This window comes from Eleutherodactylus coqui, chromosome 12, assembly GCF_035609145.1.
Source record: "Eleutherodactylus coqui strain aEleCoq1 chromosome 12, aEleCoq1.hap1, whole genome shotgun sequence".
In the NCBI taxonomy this organism is placed as follows: domain Eukaryota; kingdom Metazoa; phylum Chordata; class Amphibia; order Anura; family Eleutherodactylidae; genus Eleutherodactylus; species Eleutherodactylus coqui.
Window position 1 is genome coordinate 128566045 of NC_089848.1, and position 17438 is coordinate 128583482.

Genomic DNA, 17438 nt, shown 5'->3' on the forward strand with positions numbered 1-17438 from the left:
TGAGATGTTCATCAAGGAGATTGTTCGGTTACATGGGATCCCCGAGGATATTGTGTCTGATAGAGGGGTTCAGTTCGTCGCTCGCTTCTGGCGAGCCTTCTGTAAAAATCTAAACGTTAATTTGTCCTTTTCCTCCGCTTTCCATCCCGAGAGTAACGGACAAACGGAACGGATGAACCAAGAACTTATCCAGTATCTGCGACTGTTTGTCTCTGATAACCAGCATCAGTGGGCCAACTACTTACCTCTCGCCGAATTTGCTATTAACAACCATGGTAACTCGTCGACCCAACTGTCACCTTTTTTTTGTAACTATGGGTTCCATCCCCGGTTCTCGCTTTCTACTCCTTTGGTCTCGAACAATCCGGCCGCCGACATATCCGCCGAAGAACTGTGCACAGTTTGGGCCCAGGTTCGTAAGAACCTTCAGGGTTCCCAAGAGAAACTGCGTAAATACGCAAATAAAAGACGTACTATCTCTGCACCTTTTGTGGTCGGGGAGCAGGTTTTATTATCATCTAAGAATCTGAGACTTAAGGTTCCCTCCCTGAAACTTGCTCCTCGGTTCATTGGCCCATTTACGGTTTCTCAGGTTATCAACCCGGTGTCATATAAGTTGGCACTTCCTGACCCCTGGAAGGTCCACAAGGTTTTTCACAAGAACTTGCTTAAGAAGTATGTGACTCCAGTTCTCCCCACCCAGAACCCGCCTCCTCCCTCTCTGGTACAGGGGGAACTGGAGTATGAAGTAGAAAGGCTTGTGGATGCCCGACGGGTTAGAGGTGGGCTGCAGTACCTGGTCCACTGGAGAGGATTTGGCCCTGAGGATAGGACGTGGGTCCCTGCCAGGGACGTTCATGCGCCACGCCTAGTCCAGGCATTCCACAGGGCTTTCCCGCTTAAGCCCGCACCTGGCCATGGGGGTCCGGTGTACCCCCGTAGAAGGGGGGGTACTGTCAGAACCGGCAACTCTCGGGGCCGCCGTGCCCGCACCACCGGTCCGGCCACCCGGGGTGCAGGAGCGCGGCGCAGAGGTACCCCGGTTCTTGTGATCTCCCCGGGCCGCTGTAAGACTGGTCGCCGCCGGGTTGCTAGGGAGGCAGCCGGTGCTTCTAGTGTCCTGACTACCAGGCTGGCTTCCCTAGTAACTGTCTGTGCAGCTAGACTGGGGGCGTGTCCCCAGCACCGCCCTGATTAGCCCTGCTGCTGTCAGGCTCCCCGCCCCAATCAGCTTCTGGGGCGGGAGCGCTGACAGCATTTAAATAGGTGTGTTTTCCTCTCAGGCCTTGCCAGTGTTAGTTTGGTTCTCCAGCTGCACCCGCGTTTATCCTGACTGCTCTTGTGACCTCGGCTTTTCTGACACCTGCTTTTGGACTTGACTACGTTTTTGCCTGACCCCCCCTGTACTGCGTACCCTCTTGTTGCCTACCCGGATTGTCTGACCATTCTACCGTTGCTTGTCTCAGTGTCTGTTTGTCTCCCGTGTCCCGCTTCCCTAGTGAGGGTAGGGACCGTCGCCCAGTTGTCGCCCTGGGGGTTAGCCCAGGGGGGCAAGTAGGCAGGGACAGGGGTTGCGGGATATCTCAGGGACCCCCATATCCCGGACACTGTCCTGACATATAGTACCCTGGTAAATATATACCTAAATATAGTACCCGGGTAAATATATACCTAATTATAGTACCCTGGTAAATATATACCTAATTATAGTACCCTGGTAAATATATACCTAATTATAGTACCCTGGTAAATATATACCTAATTATAGTACCTGGGTAAATATATAACTAATTATAATACCCTGGTAAATATATACCTAATTATAGTACCCGGGTAAATATATACCTAAATATAGTACCCGGGTAAATATATACCTAATTATAGTACCCGGGTAAATATATACCTAAATATAGTACCCGGGTAAATATATACCTAATTATAGTACCCGGGTAAATATATACCTAAATATAGTACCCGGGTAAATATATACCTAATTATAGTACCCGGGTAAATATATACCTAAATATAGTACCCGGGTAAATATATACCTAATTATAGTACCCGGGTAAATATATACCTAATTATAGTACCCTGGTAAATATATACCTAAATATAGTACCCGGGTAAATGTATACCTAATTATAGTACCCTGGTAAATATATACCTAATTATAGTACCCGGGTAAATATATACCTAAATATAGTACCCGGGTAAATATATACCTAATTATAGTACCCTGGTAAACATATACCTCATTATAGTACCCTGGTAAATATATACCTAAATATAGTACCCTGGTAAATATATACCTCATTATAGTACCCTGATAAATATATACCTAATTATAGTACCCGGGTAAATATATACCTAATTATAGTACCCTGGTAAATATATACCTAATTATAGTACCCGGGTAAATATATACCTAAATATAGTACCCGGGTAAATATATACCTAAATATAGAACCCGGGTAAATATATACCTAATTATAGTACCCTGGTAAATATATACCTAAATATAGTACCCTGGTAAATATATACCTAAATATAGTACCCGGGTAAATATATACCTAATTATAGTACCCTGGTAAATATATACCTAAATATAGTACCCGGGTAAATATATACCTAATTATAGTACCCGGGTAAATATATACCTAAATATAGTACCCGGGTAAGTGTATACCTAATTATAGTATCCTAGTAAATATATACCTAATTATAGTACCCGGGTAAATATATACCTAAATATAGTACCCGGGTAAATATATACCTAATTATAGTACCCGGGTAAATATATACCTAAATATAGTACCCGGGTAAATATATACCTAATTATAGTACCCGGGTAAATATATACCTAATTATAGTACCCTGGTAAATATATACCTAAATATAGTACCCGGGTAAATGTATACCTAATTATAGTACCCTGGTAAATATATACCTAATTATAGTACCCGGGTAAATATATACCTAAATATAGTACCCGGGTAAATATATACCTAATTATAGTACCCTGGTAAACATATACCTCATTATAGTACCCTGGTAAATATATACCTAAATATAGTACCCTGGTAAATATATACCTCATTATAGTACCCTGATAAATATATACCTAATTATAGTACCCGGGTAAATATATACCTAATTATAGTACCCTGGTAAATATATACCTAATTATAGTACCCGGGTAAATATATACCTAAATATAGTACCCGGGTAAATATATACCTAAATATAGAACCCGGGTAAATATATACCTAATTATAGTACCCTGGTAAATATATACCTAAATATAGTACCCTGGTAAATATATACCTAAATATAGTACCCGGGTAAATATATACCTAATTATAGTACCCTGGTAAATATATACCTAAATATAGTACCCGGGTAAATATATACCTAATTATAGTACCCGGGTAAATATATACCTAAATATAGTACCCGGGTAAGTGTATACCTAATTATAGTATCCTAGTAAATATATACCTAATTATAGTACCCGGGTAAATATATACCTAAATATAGTACCCGGGTAAATATATACCTAAATATAGTACCCGGGTAAATATATACCTAATTATAGTACCCGGGTAAATATATACCTAATTATAGTACCCTGGTAAATATATACCTAAATATAGTACCCTGGTAAATATATACCTAATTGTAGTACCCAGGTAAATATATACCTAAATATAGTACCCGGGTTAATATATTCCTAATTATAGTACCCTGGTAAACATATACCTCATTATAGTACCCTGGTAAATATATACCTAAATATAGTACCCTTGTAAATATATACCTCATTATAGTACCCTGGTAAATATATACCTAATTATAGTACCCGGGTAAATATATACCTAATTATAGTACCCGGGTAAATATATACCTAATTATAGTACCCAGGTAAATATATACCTAAATATAGTACCCGGGTAAATATATACCTAAATATAGTACCCAGGTAAATATATACCTAATTATAGTACCCGGGTAAATATATACCTAAATATAGTACCCGGGTAAATATATACCTAAATATAGTACCCGGGTAAATATATACCTAATTATAGTACCCTGGTAAATATATACCTAATTATAGTACCCGGGTAAATATATACCTAATTATAGTACCCGGGTAAATATATACCTAATTATAGTACCCGGGTAAATATATACCTAAATATAGTACCCGGGTAAATATACACCTATACATACGGATGTCACCAATCATAGAAGATGTCATCTGTGATTACTGGAGGTACCTGCACTGTGATCACTATCACTGTATAGAACTGGTATCCTGGCTCATAAGCGCTCAAAAAGCTAAGTGTACCCCAAAATGGTATACAAGAAAACGTCAACTCATTCTGCACAACACAAGCCCTCACACGGCTCCAGTGACAGGAAACTAGTGATAGCTCTCAGAATATGGCGAGTTAAGTGTTCTATAGTGCAAAAGTAGTAAGAAGAAAAACCCTGGAACACTTTGGTATTCCTGTTATTGGAATTATAATTCTACGCTGTGTTTTAGCCCCTATTACCTGGGTTTGCTGGACCTTCACCTGATGCTAGACCCAGGTAAGTTGACCTGTACAAAAACTAGATGAGTATCCCTGCTCTAGATTGTGAGCGCCAGCTACTTACAGCGGATACCCATTTTATAGCATCATGTTGTTTTTAGGTCTTAATTGGAATTCCATGCATTAACCTTCTAGGGAGCTTCTCCGCAGGAAGAACAGCAGTGTAAAGCATGGGGTAGGTATGGAACAGCAGATTTAGCCTGTGTTGGTAAAAGAACCAGATGAATCCTAATATGGTAGAGTTGGAAGGGACCTCCAGGGTCATCGGGTCCAACCCCCCGCTCAGTGCAGGATTTACTAAATCATCCCAGACAGATGTCTGTCCGGCCTCTGAAAATTTCCATTGAAGGAGAACTCCCCACCTCCCGTGGTAACCTGTTCCACTCATTGATCCCCCTCACTGTCTAGTATCTAATCTGTGTGTCCTCCCTTTCAGTTTCATCCCATTGCTTCTAGTCTTTCCTTGTGCAGATGAGAATAGGGCTGATCCCTCTGCACTGTGACAGCCCTTCAGATATTTGTAGACCGCTATTAAGTCTCCTCTCAGCCTTCTCTTCTGCTAAACATTCCCAGATCCTTTAACCGTTCCTCATAGGACATGATTTGCAGACCGCTCACCATCTTGGTAACTTGTCACTGAACATTGTCCAGCTTGTCGATGTCTTTATTAAAGTGAGATGCCCAGAACTGGACCCAGTATTCCAGATGAGGTCTGACTAAGGAAGAGTAGAGGGGATAATGACCTCACGTGATCTAGACTCTATGCTTCTCCATTCTTTTCCATGAGAATTGGGTGGAGCAAACCCAAGTTGGTGCCTGAAGCTGAGAGTGTAACTGGAGATGAAAGGGCAGTGCTGCCAACCAGGTGGTCCGCTCACCCAGAATGGAGGGCATGAAATGCACTGTAAGACACTGGATAAAAAGTCTGATACATGGAGCAACCTCCAAAAAGAAATTCTTGCAGAAAATTAGTAAAGTTGAACGGTCTTTATTAGTATAGAACAAGCAATAAAACACATTTCAAGGCAAAGTGCGCCTTCATTGGATAAGCTGGAAAGTAGACAGCATATCGCTGCTTAGAGGTATTCTGGTGAAGGGATGTTTTGTTTTTTTATTCCCCCCCCATCCACTGTATGGGTGAAAATTGATAGATCCTCACCGATCCTGAGAATGGAGGACCCCCTCCTATTCCACAGTTCAACATACATTGTCCCATTTCTGTAGTGTAGCGCTTAATAGAGCTGCTGTCACATATACGTAGAAATGGCTCCAGTCCTCTCCATGGTTTAGGCAGATAATGGAGCGCACTGCTTGGCTATCTGTCTGCCCCACTGAAATGAATGGAGCGGTGCCAACTATCTCTGTCTGCTCCATGCAGTTCAATGGGCCAGACAGATACCTACCGCGGTGCTGTACCTTACTTGGCCATCTGCCTGCGCCACTGCCATTGAGAGAATTGGAGCCGATGGGTGTGCGACCAGCAGCCCATTCCCTGCCAGGCTACAGAAATGGGACAATATATCTTGAAAGGTGAAACAAGGGGGGCATGGGTGCCCTATTCTCAGGATCAGTGGGCATCCCAGCAGTGGAATCCCCATGGATCTATTAGTTTTCACCTATCTAGTGGGTGGATGAAACAAAAAAAGTCCCATCACTGGAATACCACAATAAGGGGAAGGAACAATTATCAGGCATCAGTAGAGAAGCTGAGTTCCCTTCGGTCCTGTTTTGCAGGGACAATCCTTAAAGGGGTTGTCCCGCGCCGAAACGTGTTTTTTTTTTTTTTTTTATTCAATAGCCCCCCCCGTTCGGCGCGAGACACACCCAATGCATGTGTTTAAAAAAAAAAAAACGTTTAGTAATTACCCGAATCCCCACTCTGCGGCGACTTCTTACTTACCTTACCAAGATGGCCACCGGGATCTTCACCCACGATGCACCGTGGGTCTTCTCCCATGGTGCACCGTGGGCTCTGTGCGGTCCATTGCCGATTCCAGCCTCCTGATTGGCTGGAATCGGCACACGTGACAGGGCGGAGCTACGCGATGACGAGTAGAAGGGGGCGGAGCCAGAACTCCGCTCGTGCCGAGACCTAAGAGAAGGGAGAAGACCCTTCTGTGCAAGCGCGTCTAATCGGGAGATTAGACGCTGAAATTAGACGGCACCATGGAGACGGGGACGCCAGCAATGGAACAGGTAAGTGAATAACTTCTGTATGGCTCATAATTAATGCACGATGTACATTACAAAGTGCATTAATATGGCCATACAGAAGTGCTTACCCCCACTTGCTTTCTCGGGACAACCCCTTTAAATGCATTTTACTGCTGGTTCTACACTAATAAAGACCAGTCAAATTTACCAATTTTCTGCCAGAAGTTTTCTGTTGGTAAAAGCAGGATTTCAGCCTACTTCTCCCTCACTTCAGACCTTGCTGCTAGGCTGGAGGTAAAGATTAACAGGCATAGCTACTAGAGTTGAGTGAACGTACTCTGCCGAGCTTGATGCTCGTTCGAGTATTAGCGCACTCGATGGTGCTCGTTACTCGAACGAGCATCAAGCCGTATTCGACCCCGCCCCAGTTTTTGGCTCCTCCCTGCCGCAACGAGAGAGAGAGAAAAAATAAAGCTCGGCACCCGGTGTCCCACATGCAAAAATGCTCGAGTCTCCCATTGTAGTCAATGGGGTTCGTTACTCGAGTAGAGCTCTCGAATTTTACGAAAAGCTCAACTCGAATAACGCGGACTCGAGCATTTGGGTGCTCGCTCATCTCTAGTAGCTACAGCTTGGCAGCCGGCATGGGTCCGGCACGTGTGAACTTGGCCTTAGGAAACTGCAGGAGTTTCCATTGTGCAATGAGTAAGTTATATTTGCATGAAACTGGAAAACACCTTTAATCTCCTCCTTGGGTAGCTCCCTAGAGAGCAGACGTAGAGCTGTACTGTAAATACTGTATGTGTCATGTAGGTAACACCTTCCTAGACTCGGAGCACCAGCGGCTGATAGTGCACTATTATCTGGAGGGAGTTCTCTCAACTGCTTATGCTGCTCAGCTGCCAAAAAACTGACTGCAAATTCTGCGGTTGCTAATTGTGGTAAGGTAGTTGGACAAGCTAAAGATTTCTAGTAGCTGCCATCAGTTCTGACTCACAGCTTCTTATTGCATCAGGGTATAATTGTATCCCGGCTCACAAGTAAATCATGTAGTAATGGCATCCCGTGACATGGAGGTCCAGATGCCTTGTGCGTATGATGCTTGTCAAACTTGTATCTTGTGTCTCAGGAGATTAATGAGAGACTCTCGGGGAGACAAAATGCAAACATTTCCTAGAGGGATTTGCATTGCGTGAATAAATAAGTCAAGACTAATTACTTCTAAGGTGCCGAGTTATAACCTTGACAAAATACTCCCCATTCCCCCTCCCTTATTTCCCTGTAAGCTGCATGGTTATGTATTCTGCTATTGAAGAGCCATGACAGCCAACATATGTGGATGTGATAGCCTTTAGATGTAAATATGGTATATAGAGCTCTTTTGGGTGACCGTATTACAGGTTCGTCATGCCATGTTGTAAATACTGTCCCTGGGTCCACAATCTTACCAGCCAGGACTTTGCTTTCCACTATATGCAGTAATATTACACTGTAAAAATCCATAGGCCCCAAACGTCAAGATAGAAAAGGGGAGAAGAAAAAGGGGACACGCTCTTGGGTTTAGTACAAAAGAAACTGGCTGTTTGAAGTGTCTCTCCAGTTTGGGGTTTCTGGCCCGAGACCAGATGGGAAGAGGGATATATTGCCTACAGTTGTTCTTCTCTGCTGCCATTCTGATCCCCCAGTTTCAGTTTTCATCTGTCCAAGGTGGCCAATGCAATCTTCAGACTAACTAATCCCCACAGTGCAATGTTAGACTATACCTACTTTTTTCCTTCTTCCCATGTGGGCCTGGAAAGACCATTCCATTTTTGCTCCTCCGACGGAAGTGTTGATTTTGTGATTTTGTGTTGACTCAAGTATTAGAAGGTGATCAGATTCGATTTAATTCACATGTTTCAGCATGGTGTTTGATCGATTTTGGCTTCAATGACTGCAGTAAACCTTCAAGGCTGCTTTCCACCAAATTCCCATAGATGTGTGGAGGGATTTGCCTCTATTCCTTGAGGATAGCTTCAGATGGGAGTGCAGGGAATGATGGGCACATGTACAGATATGGTGGTCTAGTTTGTCCCAAAGATGTTTGATGGGATTGGGTTCTGGACTTTCGGCCGATCAATGAAGTTTGCAGATGTTCTGCTCCACAAACCAAGCCTCAATACTGCATGTGTTCAGTGATGTTGGTAAAGATGCGGAGCTGTACCAAAATATTACCACAGGGTAGGTGATGCCACATTGTACATATCGCTGTAGCCATTGGCATTGAGGGTGGACTTCATTACAACCAATGACCCTAATCCTTCCAAACAGAAACTCACTGTTGGGATGATGCAGTCATGTAGAAATTGCTCTCCAGGCGACCACCACACCCAAGTGCAGCCATCCGATCTGAAGAAGGTGTATCATGATGCAGCTGTCCACAACACTTGCTTTCACAAATCAAAAACAACTTTCCAAGCACCATCACAGGTGTCATTCATGGCAAGCATTCATGTGCAGTTCATTACGGATGGTTCTGGTGCTAATGGCTGTCTCAATTGCCCGTGAGAGCTCCTGAGCGAGTGTTTCGGCAGATGATCTGTGTGATGTCTTCACAGCTGGTACAAGGCTTTGTTGTCCACTTTCTGTCAGTTTATGTGGTCTCTATGAACGTGGCTGCACCGCACACACCGGATGGTCTCTATCTCCCAATAACATGGCCAACCGTGGACTCTGAAAGGTCCAAAAGTGCTGTGATGTCCCGTACTGATTGGTTGGTGACATCCCACCAGCAGACCACGTTGTCAGCTCTACACCTGGGGCATCTGATGGTTTTTGTATTGGGATCTCCTGTGCCATCCTCTCCTTTATACCTAATGCTCTCACATCCGATTTGCTTATCCTCTTCACGTAACAGCACAGGATTGGTGGGTGTCCGAATACTTTTGTCAATGTAGTTTATAAGTGCTGATATGTGTTTGAAGGCATTTTTGCGACTGCCAAGTATCGCACACTCAGCTGACCTCCGAAGATGGGACCACCTGTTGTAACAAACTTTAGTCTCCGCAGCAGGAGAAGCCTCTAAGAGCTAAAAATGCAGGGGCCATGGCGTCAGGATACGGGAAAGTTGGGAATAACTAATTGTGTTTCTTTAGTCCTTTATAATGTATGCGCTGCAGACCCACCATAACATTAGAAAAGTTATTCCTAAATTACTTGCTCAACCCTCAATAGAAACTGTTGTAATTATCACCATCAGCACAAAAGCGGCATTAAAACGCACAAAGCAGCTTAGTTGTCAAAAAAGCTGGCTCAGCAATTAACGTTGGAAGCAGAAAATATTGAATATGTGAACCCAGACAGTTAACATATCTGCATTGTAACAAGATCGGCCTTGTTTTATTCCTTGCTCCGAGTGTTTTGGATGCTGAGACAAAGAAGCAATTGAAATGAAACATGAACTTGTATAATCATTTGGTGGAAGCAGAGAGCAGCAGGAGAAAAAAATCACAGAACGTTCTCTGAAGACCGAAGATCAGTAGTTCTGCTAGCGAGGACAACGTGTGATGCCCGAATATTTTCTTTACTACCTGACTAATGGCTTTTCGCAGTGCTGCAGGAAGAATCGTTACATTGCAGAGAGCCGGACTCCGTAATTGCCCCGCTCAGGCCCGCCTTGTTGGTAAAGTAGATTACTCTCCGCACACAAATCTCCTCATGAGCAGCTTGTGGTTTGATCCTGTTTGATCAGGTTAACCAGCCATTATACTGAATGTGCGGACACATAAAAAGTGAAGAAAAAATGGATTTTATTCAATTTTTTTCCTGCTGCATGGAAAACTAAGCAAGAAGATGACGGCCAGTGACAACTGTACTGCTCACAAATCTTAAAGGAGCGGTAACTTCTCATCTACCGGCTTGTGTTAGTCTCATCATTTCTGTAATATACGTGCATTAAAATTGTTGTTGCTTTACCACAGTAAATCATCGTTTGAATTGGCTGCCACTAGGGGTCTCCGATCCAGTCTCTATAATCCATTCTCTGTCGTTGAGTACAGAGCTCTCTTAGTAACTAGGACAGAGATGTTTCCATTGCAGTGGGGGAGGGGCTATCTTCACAAGCCATTCCCCAGCACTCACAGGCTACAGACTGACAGATCTGCAGACACTGTGATAAGGATCTCCACAGTCTCCGCCTTTCCTGCTGTTACAACGTAGGTGTGTGTCTGTGTATCTGCACATATTACACACACACAATTAGTGGGTTTACTAACTATTTGGCTAGAATGTCTCTAAGTGTGTGATCATCCTTGGAAAGCAGAGGGGCGGGCATTCAGATACTGCCTCCCTCATGGTTAAACCAGAGACAGCGCAATGCTTCAACATGGGACATAAAGGCAAGGAAGTGCAGGACAGTGAACAACTGGCAGAATGCAACTGAAGACTACCTGAAAATCAGAACTTACAGACATGAGGCAGGGTGCAAACAAGAGCAAGTGAGGGTAAGGAGAACCTGGTGCATTTCAGAAAACTTGTTGAAAGCTCAGGTAAGCTTTAAAGTGGTTATCCAGAACCTTTACTGTTGATAACCTGTCCTCGGGATAGGTCATCCATAGTTCATTGATGGAAGTTCATTGCTTGGGATCCCTACCAATCAGCTGATCGCCAGGCCAGCTTGATAGTGCTGGAAGCAGAAAACGCTGTCTGTATTGACTGGTTTAATACTGCAGACACAGCTCCCATTAAATTCAATGGGCTGCGCCTGTAATACCAAATCAAGCCACTGCAATGTTGACAGGACTTTATGCTTCCAGGGCTGCCCAAGCAGACAGTAGCCCAGCGATCAGCTGAACAGCAGGGATTCTGAGTGGCAGATGTCAGTGATGATGCCAGGGGAATGGGTGGCGGCACTGTGGCCTCTGATTGGCTGCTGCAGACAGGTTATATTCAGTGACATCATCTTCCACAACAAACGGCGGGAGGACCGTGCGGCCGCAGTACTGGATTGCCATGACTGAGGACATAGTAACACTGAATGGCACCTGCCATTAAAATTTTCATATAAAAACCGAACAACCCCTTTTAAGTGCTTGCTTCTGTTTTTGAGCAGTGTATAACTGGCAGTCATTCAATGAATACGAACAGCCATGCATGTAGCCATACCAACAGTCTGAAATATAATCCCTATCAGAATGCACCATGCTTGCAACGATTTTCTCGCGCCTACAAGTAGACTCGCTTACTGATGAAAAATAATTTGCATCATTAATTTTTACTAAATAATTGTTTGTAGCCATGACAACCCATGCACGATATTAGGCATGAATGAAAAGATGATTTTCTGTGTTATCAGCTTGCTATTATAGACATTCCTGCGAATGTCTGTACTCGGCATCGTAGAGTATAACAAGCTGCTCCGTTTAGGAAGCCGGCAGCTTTCCAAGCCAAAACCCATTCTTGCGCTCCATGCGATTTGAGCTCGAGGAGCTGCAATATTTCATTTTATCTCTTCATTGTTGATATTCCAAGATCTCACCTGCTAGAGGGATCCTTTCAACAGTTTTGCCCATGCAAACCTGCTGACAGATCTGTGCAGGGGCCGGGATGCAGGGAGGCATCAGACATTTATTAAAGCTGTCAGCAGCGGCATCACGGTGAACTTCAACTTTTAATTCGTGGTGTGTGCTCACCACAAGTGCACTGCAGATGGGATGCTTCCTCCGCTGCTCTACCTCTCTGTCCAATCAGATGACTATAGCAATGATTAGCAATTGTAGTGTCCAATCAGGAGATCATTACAGGTGTCAATCATCTGCCTGAAGAGAGGGGGAGCACTGGAGGAAGACGTCCTGCTTGTAGTGCACCTCCAACGGGCACCTTCTGGGGGTTAAGAGTTGAATTCGGCTCTGATGTGGAGACTGATAACTTTTAAAGCGACCCTCCTGTCCTAAACAAATAAAGATGAGCGCACCGCTTCTCTGACTATCTGATACACACTGTGCATTAGTGTACATCATTAGCCTGAAGGCCCTTTTACACGGAATGCCTTCACACGGGAGTGACGATCGCTCAGTGAACAGAGGCGGAGCGGGCCGGGGATCATAGATGAACAACTGCCTCTTTAACCAAACCATGCAGCGGCAGACCAATGATGAGTTTGGGGTCTGCTTGAAGGATCTGATCTTCGATAATATAGCGATCCATTGCTGATTGTTCTTTCACCTAACAATTATCATGCAAATTGCTTGATCTAACGAAGGGTTTGCACAATAATTGCCCCGTGCAAAAGGGCCTTAAGACCCCATACCCTGCTTTGATTGGCCAGTGGTGCCCACGTGAGCGGCATTGGCCAGCAGGGCAGCATGGATGCATTCTAATCTACAATGTGCATCGGGTAGTCAGAGAAGCGGCGCGGCCATCTTTGCTTGTCGAAGACCTTAAAAGCATGATGCCTCCCAGGTGCTACATAGATTTGTCAGCAGTTTTGTGTGTAAAACAAGGATAGCACATGGTCGGCGAGAATAGGAGCTACTCTTAGGGGGACTTCACACTGGTGAGAAAATCGCGTGTTTTCTGAGCGATGTGAGAGTGAGTGAAAACACAGAATTATGAAAGCCATGCTCTTCAATGGTTTCCTTCACTCCTGCGATGTTGCGTGAAAAAAATTGCGACATGTCCTATCCTTCTGCGCTTTGTTTCCCTATGGAGCCTCCTTTTTATGATTTTGGAAAGTACGAACTACTGTCTTTCGTGTGATGCGTTTTTAACACTAGAACCTCTATTGTCTTTCTCGTGAGAAAATCGTGGCGAAATCGGAGGCAGCAGTAAAAACATTGTGCGTTAACTGCGATTTTCTTGCAGCGATATCTGGATCGCCAGTGTGAAGGAGCATTATAGTGCCTTGGTAATAGGAGATTGAAGGGGGGGGCCTGTACAGAGACGTTCATATACCTTAAGAGGGCACATGAAGTGTGGATACACTCTTGGCACAACCCCTTTAATAAGAACCAATTTGAAAACTGAGCAGATTTGCAATAAATCTGATTGCCAGCACGGCCGGTCCGTGACCGCAACATGTGAACTCGCCTTTAATGAAACTCCGACAAGAACAGAGTAGACCCCAGCAAAACTGTAGAGTAGATTAAAAAAGTTGTAGCCTAAAATATATAAAAAATCTAAGTTTATCCAACAGAACACAAGGGTGATGCCCGCCCAAAGCAGTCTGTATTTTACGTAATAACTTACATTTGTGTTCCTTCCAACAGCGCTTCTATAAGAAAGCCGCAGCATTTGTGCTCCGAGCAGTTGCCAAACATTCCCCTCCGTTGGCTCAGTCAGTAGTGGATTGCGGGGCGGTGGATGCCCTGGTCGTTTGCCTGGAAGACTTTGACCCTGGGGTGAAGGAAGCTGCCGCCTGGGCACTTGGCTACGTCGCCCGACACAACGCAGGTATGCATGCAGTAAGGAAAATGCCTGCTATAGCAAAGAGTTGCTTGTAAACGGTTTCTATAGTTACACCATGATTCACAACAGACCGGGCTGCTGCTATTTAACATAATGATGGGATTTGCACAGCCTGACCTTTATGGCTGTTCTATCAGACGCTAAAGCCGTGAAGATGATGATAAATACAGACTAGCAAAGCGAAGGATAGAGGGTTACATAATAGACCTAACGCATCCGGATATGCTTGACTAGAAGTGACTGGACTGGTTACATTAAGTAGAAGTATGCTTCAACACAACATGTTCATTTAATGTCACAGACAGTCCGGATCTGGGGTCCATGCTGGAAAATCCAGCCAATCAGATGGACATTTCACAGGTGAAAACCCTGTCTAGTAGCGCCCCTCTACAGTACAGAGTGGCACTACATGTCCTGTACCTCTACCAGGTTGAGCAGTTCCTTCGGACACCTGATGCGGCTCTTTGGTATTTTCTGGTATACCTTGTGTTTTGTACAGACCCTGGAGAAGCTGCTGTCCTCCCCATAGAAAGTGATTTACATCCTCCAGCAGCTCTCTGACTGTTATATGTAAGACCCCATTTACACTGACAGATGATCGCTCAAAAATCGCTCAAACGACAGTTTGAGTGACAGTTTTGAGCGATCATCTTTGTATAGTCTATAGTAAGTAAGTAGCTACTAAAGAGCTATGCAGGTGAAAAAGGGACACCGCCGCTATCACTCGGCGAACAATACAGCTGTTTTGCATAAGTAAACAGTTGCACAGTTCTCCATGCTTACAGCTCATGTCCTGCTGTGAACTACCAGCAGGACACAAGCTGAGATAATCTTATCAGCACTGCTGACTGTGATAACAGTCTGCATCGCTGATAAGAATTCATTGCTCAATTCTAGAAAACTAGAATTGAGCGAAGAACGAATCGTGCGCGAAAACTGCATGATGTCTGTGCATTTAGACGCAACGGTTATCGCTCAAAAGACGACTGAGCGAATTTTGAGCGATAATCGTTGTGTTTAAATGGGCCTTAAGGACTTGAGTTCTCTGTATCAGTTCTGTGCTTTCTTCAATCATTTTGTATTACTTTTGGGTGACATTATGAAGCCCTTGGAGCCAATTAGCAGTTTTCCATAGTGTTATGGTTTCAACATGCAACATTTACATTGGTACATTGGTGATCCTGGAAGCAGTTAATGTTGTGTGTTGAGTTACCTCCATGTAAACATTTAGTATGACTGGTTTAGGGCGCTTTACTTCAATAATTACACTGTGCGACAAATATGTTTTTACATTTTCGTAGCAGAAAGTGATTGATGTTTCTGTAAAATTAAATCCTGCTGGTAAAACTGAATAATAGCGATACGTCTCATGGTCAAGTTATTTAACCCCTCAGTGACCAAGCATTGTTTTTTTTTAAACGTAACTGCTTTATTTATCCATCGCCATCGCTGGACATGATAACTTTATTCTATGGGTCAGTACGATTACTATGATACCAAACTTATGTAGTTTTTGTTTTTGCTGTACTATTTTAATTTAAAAAAAAAAAAATTTCCGCCGCCATTTTCTGCGCGCAATAACTTTGTTTATTTCTCCATCCACAAGAGCTCATTTCTTGTGAGACTTCCTGTAGTTTGCGTTAGTACATTTTGGAATACATTCGACTTTTTGATCACTTTTTATTGTATTTTTTTCTTGGAGACAGAATGAGCAAAAAAAGAGCATTTCTGTCGTTCTTAATTTTTTTTTTGGGATGATGTTTACCGTGAGGGGTAAATAAATCATTATTTTGATAGATCTGACTTTTACGGACGCAGCGATACTAAACATGTATTTTTGTTTTATGCTTTTGATTCTTTTAGTCTAACCAATGAGCTGTAAAAACACAGTTCATTAATTACAACTTACTGCTGGATGATCCGCAGTGTTTACGCCACGTGGAAACATCCCCTATATGTTACATAAACCTACCCTTATAGCATTCAGTCATCACACGGTGTAAGAGTGATTGGGAAATAGTTGCGCAATCACTTCTGTTGTCCTTATTATTAAGCAGGTTACTGGTGAGCCGACTGGATTAATTGTAGAGGCAGATTTCCAATAGATACAATACAACGGCAATTGGATTACATTATTCTCCATGCGGAGAGGAAGGCGACTGGAAAAGATCTGCTGTGACAGGATTGGAGGTGGACAGGGAGCGTGCACTGGCCCTTGAAGAGAGAAGGTGGTAGCATGCAATGGCCCTTTAAGGGAGAATGTGGAAGCATGCAATGGCCCTTTAAGGGAGAATGTGGAAGCATGCACAAGTCCTTTAAGAGAGAGGGCTGGAGCATGCACAAGTACTTTAAGAGAGAGGGCTGAAGCATGCACAAGTACTTTAAGAGAGAGGGCTGAAGCATGCACAAGTAGAGGGCTGGAGCATGCACAAGTCCTTTAAGAGAGAGGGCTGGAGCATGCACAAGTACTTTAAGAGAGAGGGCTGAAGCATGCACAAGTACTTTAAGAGAGAGGGCTGAAGCATGCACAAGTACTTTAAGAGAGAGGGCTGAAGCATGCACAAGTACTTTAAGAGAGAGGGCTGGAGCATGCACAAGTACTTTAAGAGAGAGGGCTGGAGCATGCACAAGTACTTTAAGAGAGAGGGCTGGAGCATGCACAAGTACTTTAAGAGAGAGGGCTGGAGCATGCACAAGTACTTTAAGAGAGAGGGCTGGAGCATGCACAAGTACTTTAAGAGAGAGGGCTGAAGCATGCACTGGCCCTTTAACAGAGAGAGTGAGAGGCACATATTAACACAGCACTATTTTAGCTTTTGATGTATTTTCCTTCTCCAGGACCCGTCAGTATTAACAGACACGGAGGATTACAATGGGAGGTATTGTTATAGGAAGCAGAGATGTTCAGTTTCTATCTAATGGAAGACTGCAGTTCTAATGCAACAAGCCGTAAATCCATTGGGCGAGCCTTAGTTGATGGACTGCAGAAGTGGTTTTCTTGGGTAGAGGGTTTACTTGGATATGAACTTTACAAGAAACAGAGGGATTACACTTAATCTCGTTTGTGCAGTTGCAGGAGAAAAAAACCTGTTGCTCTATACAGTCGGCCGGGGGTATTTATGGTAATCTGTGGCTTTTCAGAATTGCTCTGCCACAGTTCAAAGGTCACTGAATGTGATTATATCCTTCTGTGATACAACATTCTGAAACTCTCCAGAGGTTCTACACCTGTGCGAGCCGACC

The 17438-nt window shown here is 43.7% G+C and overlaps 1 protein-coding gene across 1 annotated transcript in view; it reads left to right on the forward strand.

Moving 5' to 3' along the window:
- The window catches only part of SPAG6 (sperm associated antigen 6), a 162419-nt gene that overhangs the window by 54946 nt on the left and 90035 nt on the right, over positions 1-17438 (forward strand). Inside the window, exon 4 of the mRNA XM_066584994.1 lies at positions 13997-14180. Coding sequence (XP_066441091.1) covers positions 13997-14180 — 184 coding nt within the window. The remainder of the gene's footprint in view (positions 1-13996; positions 14181-17438) is intronic.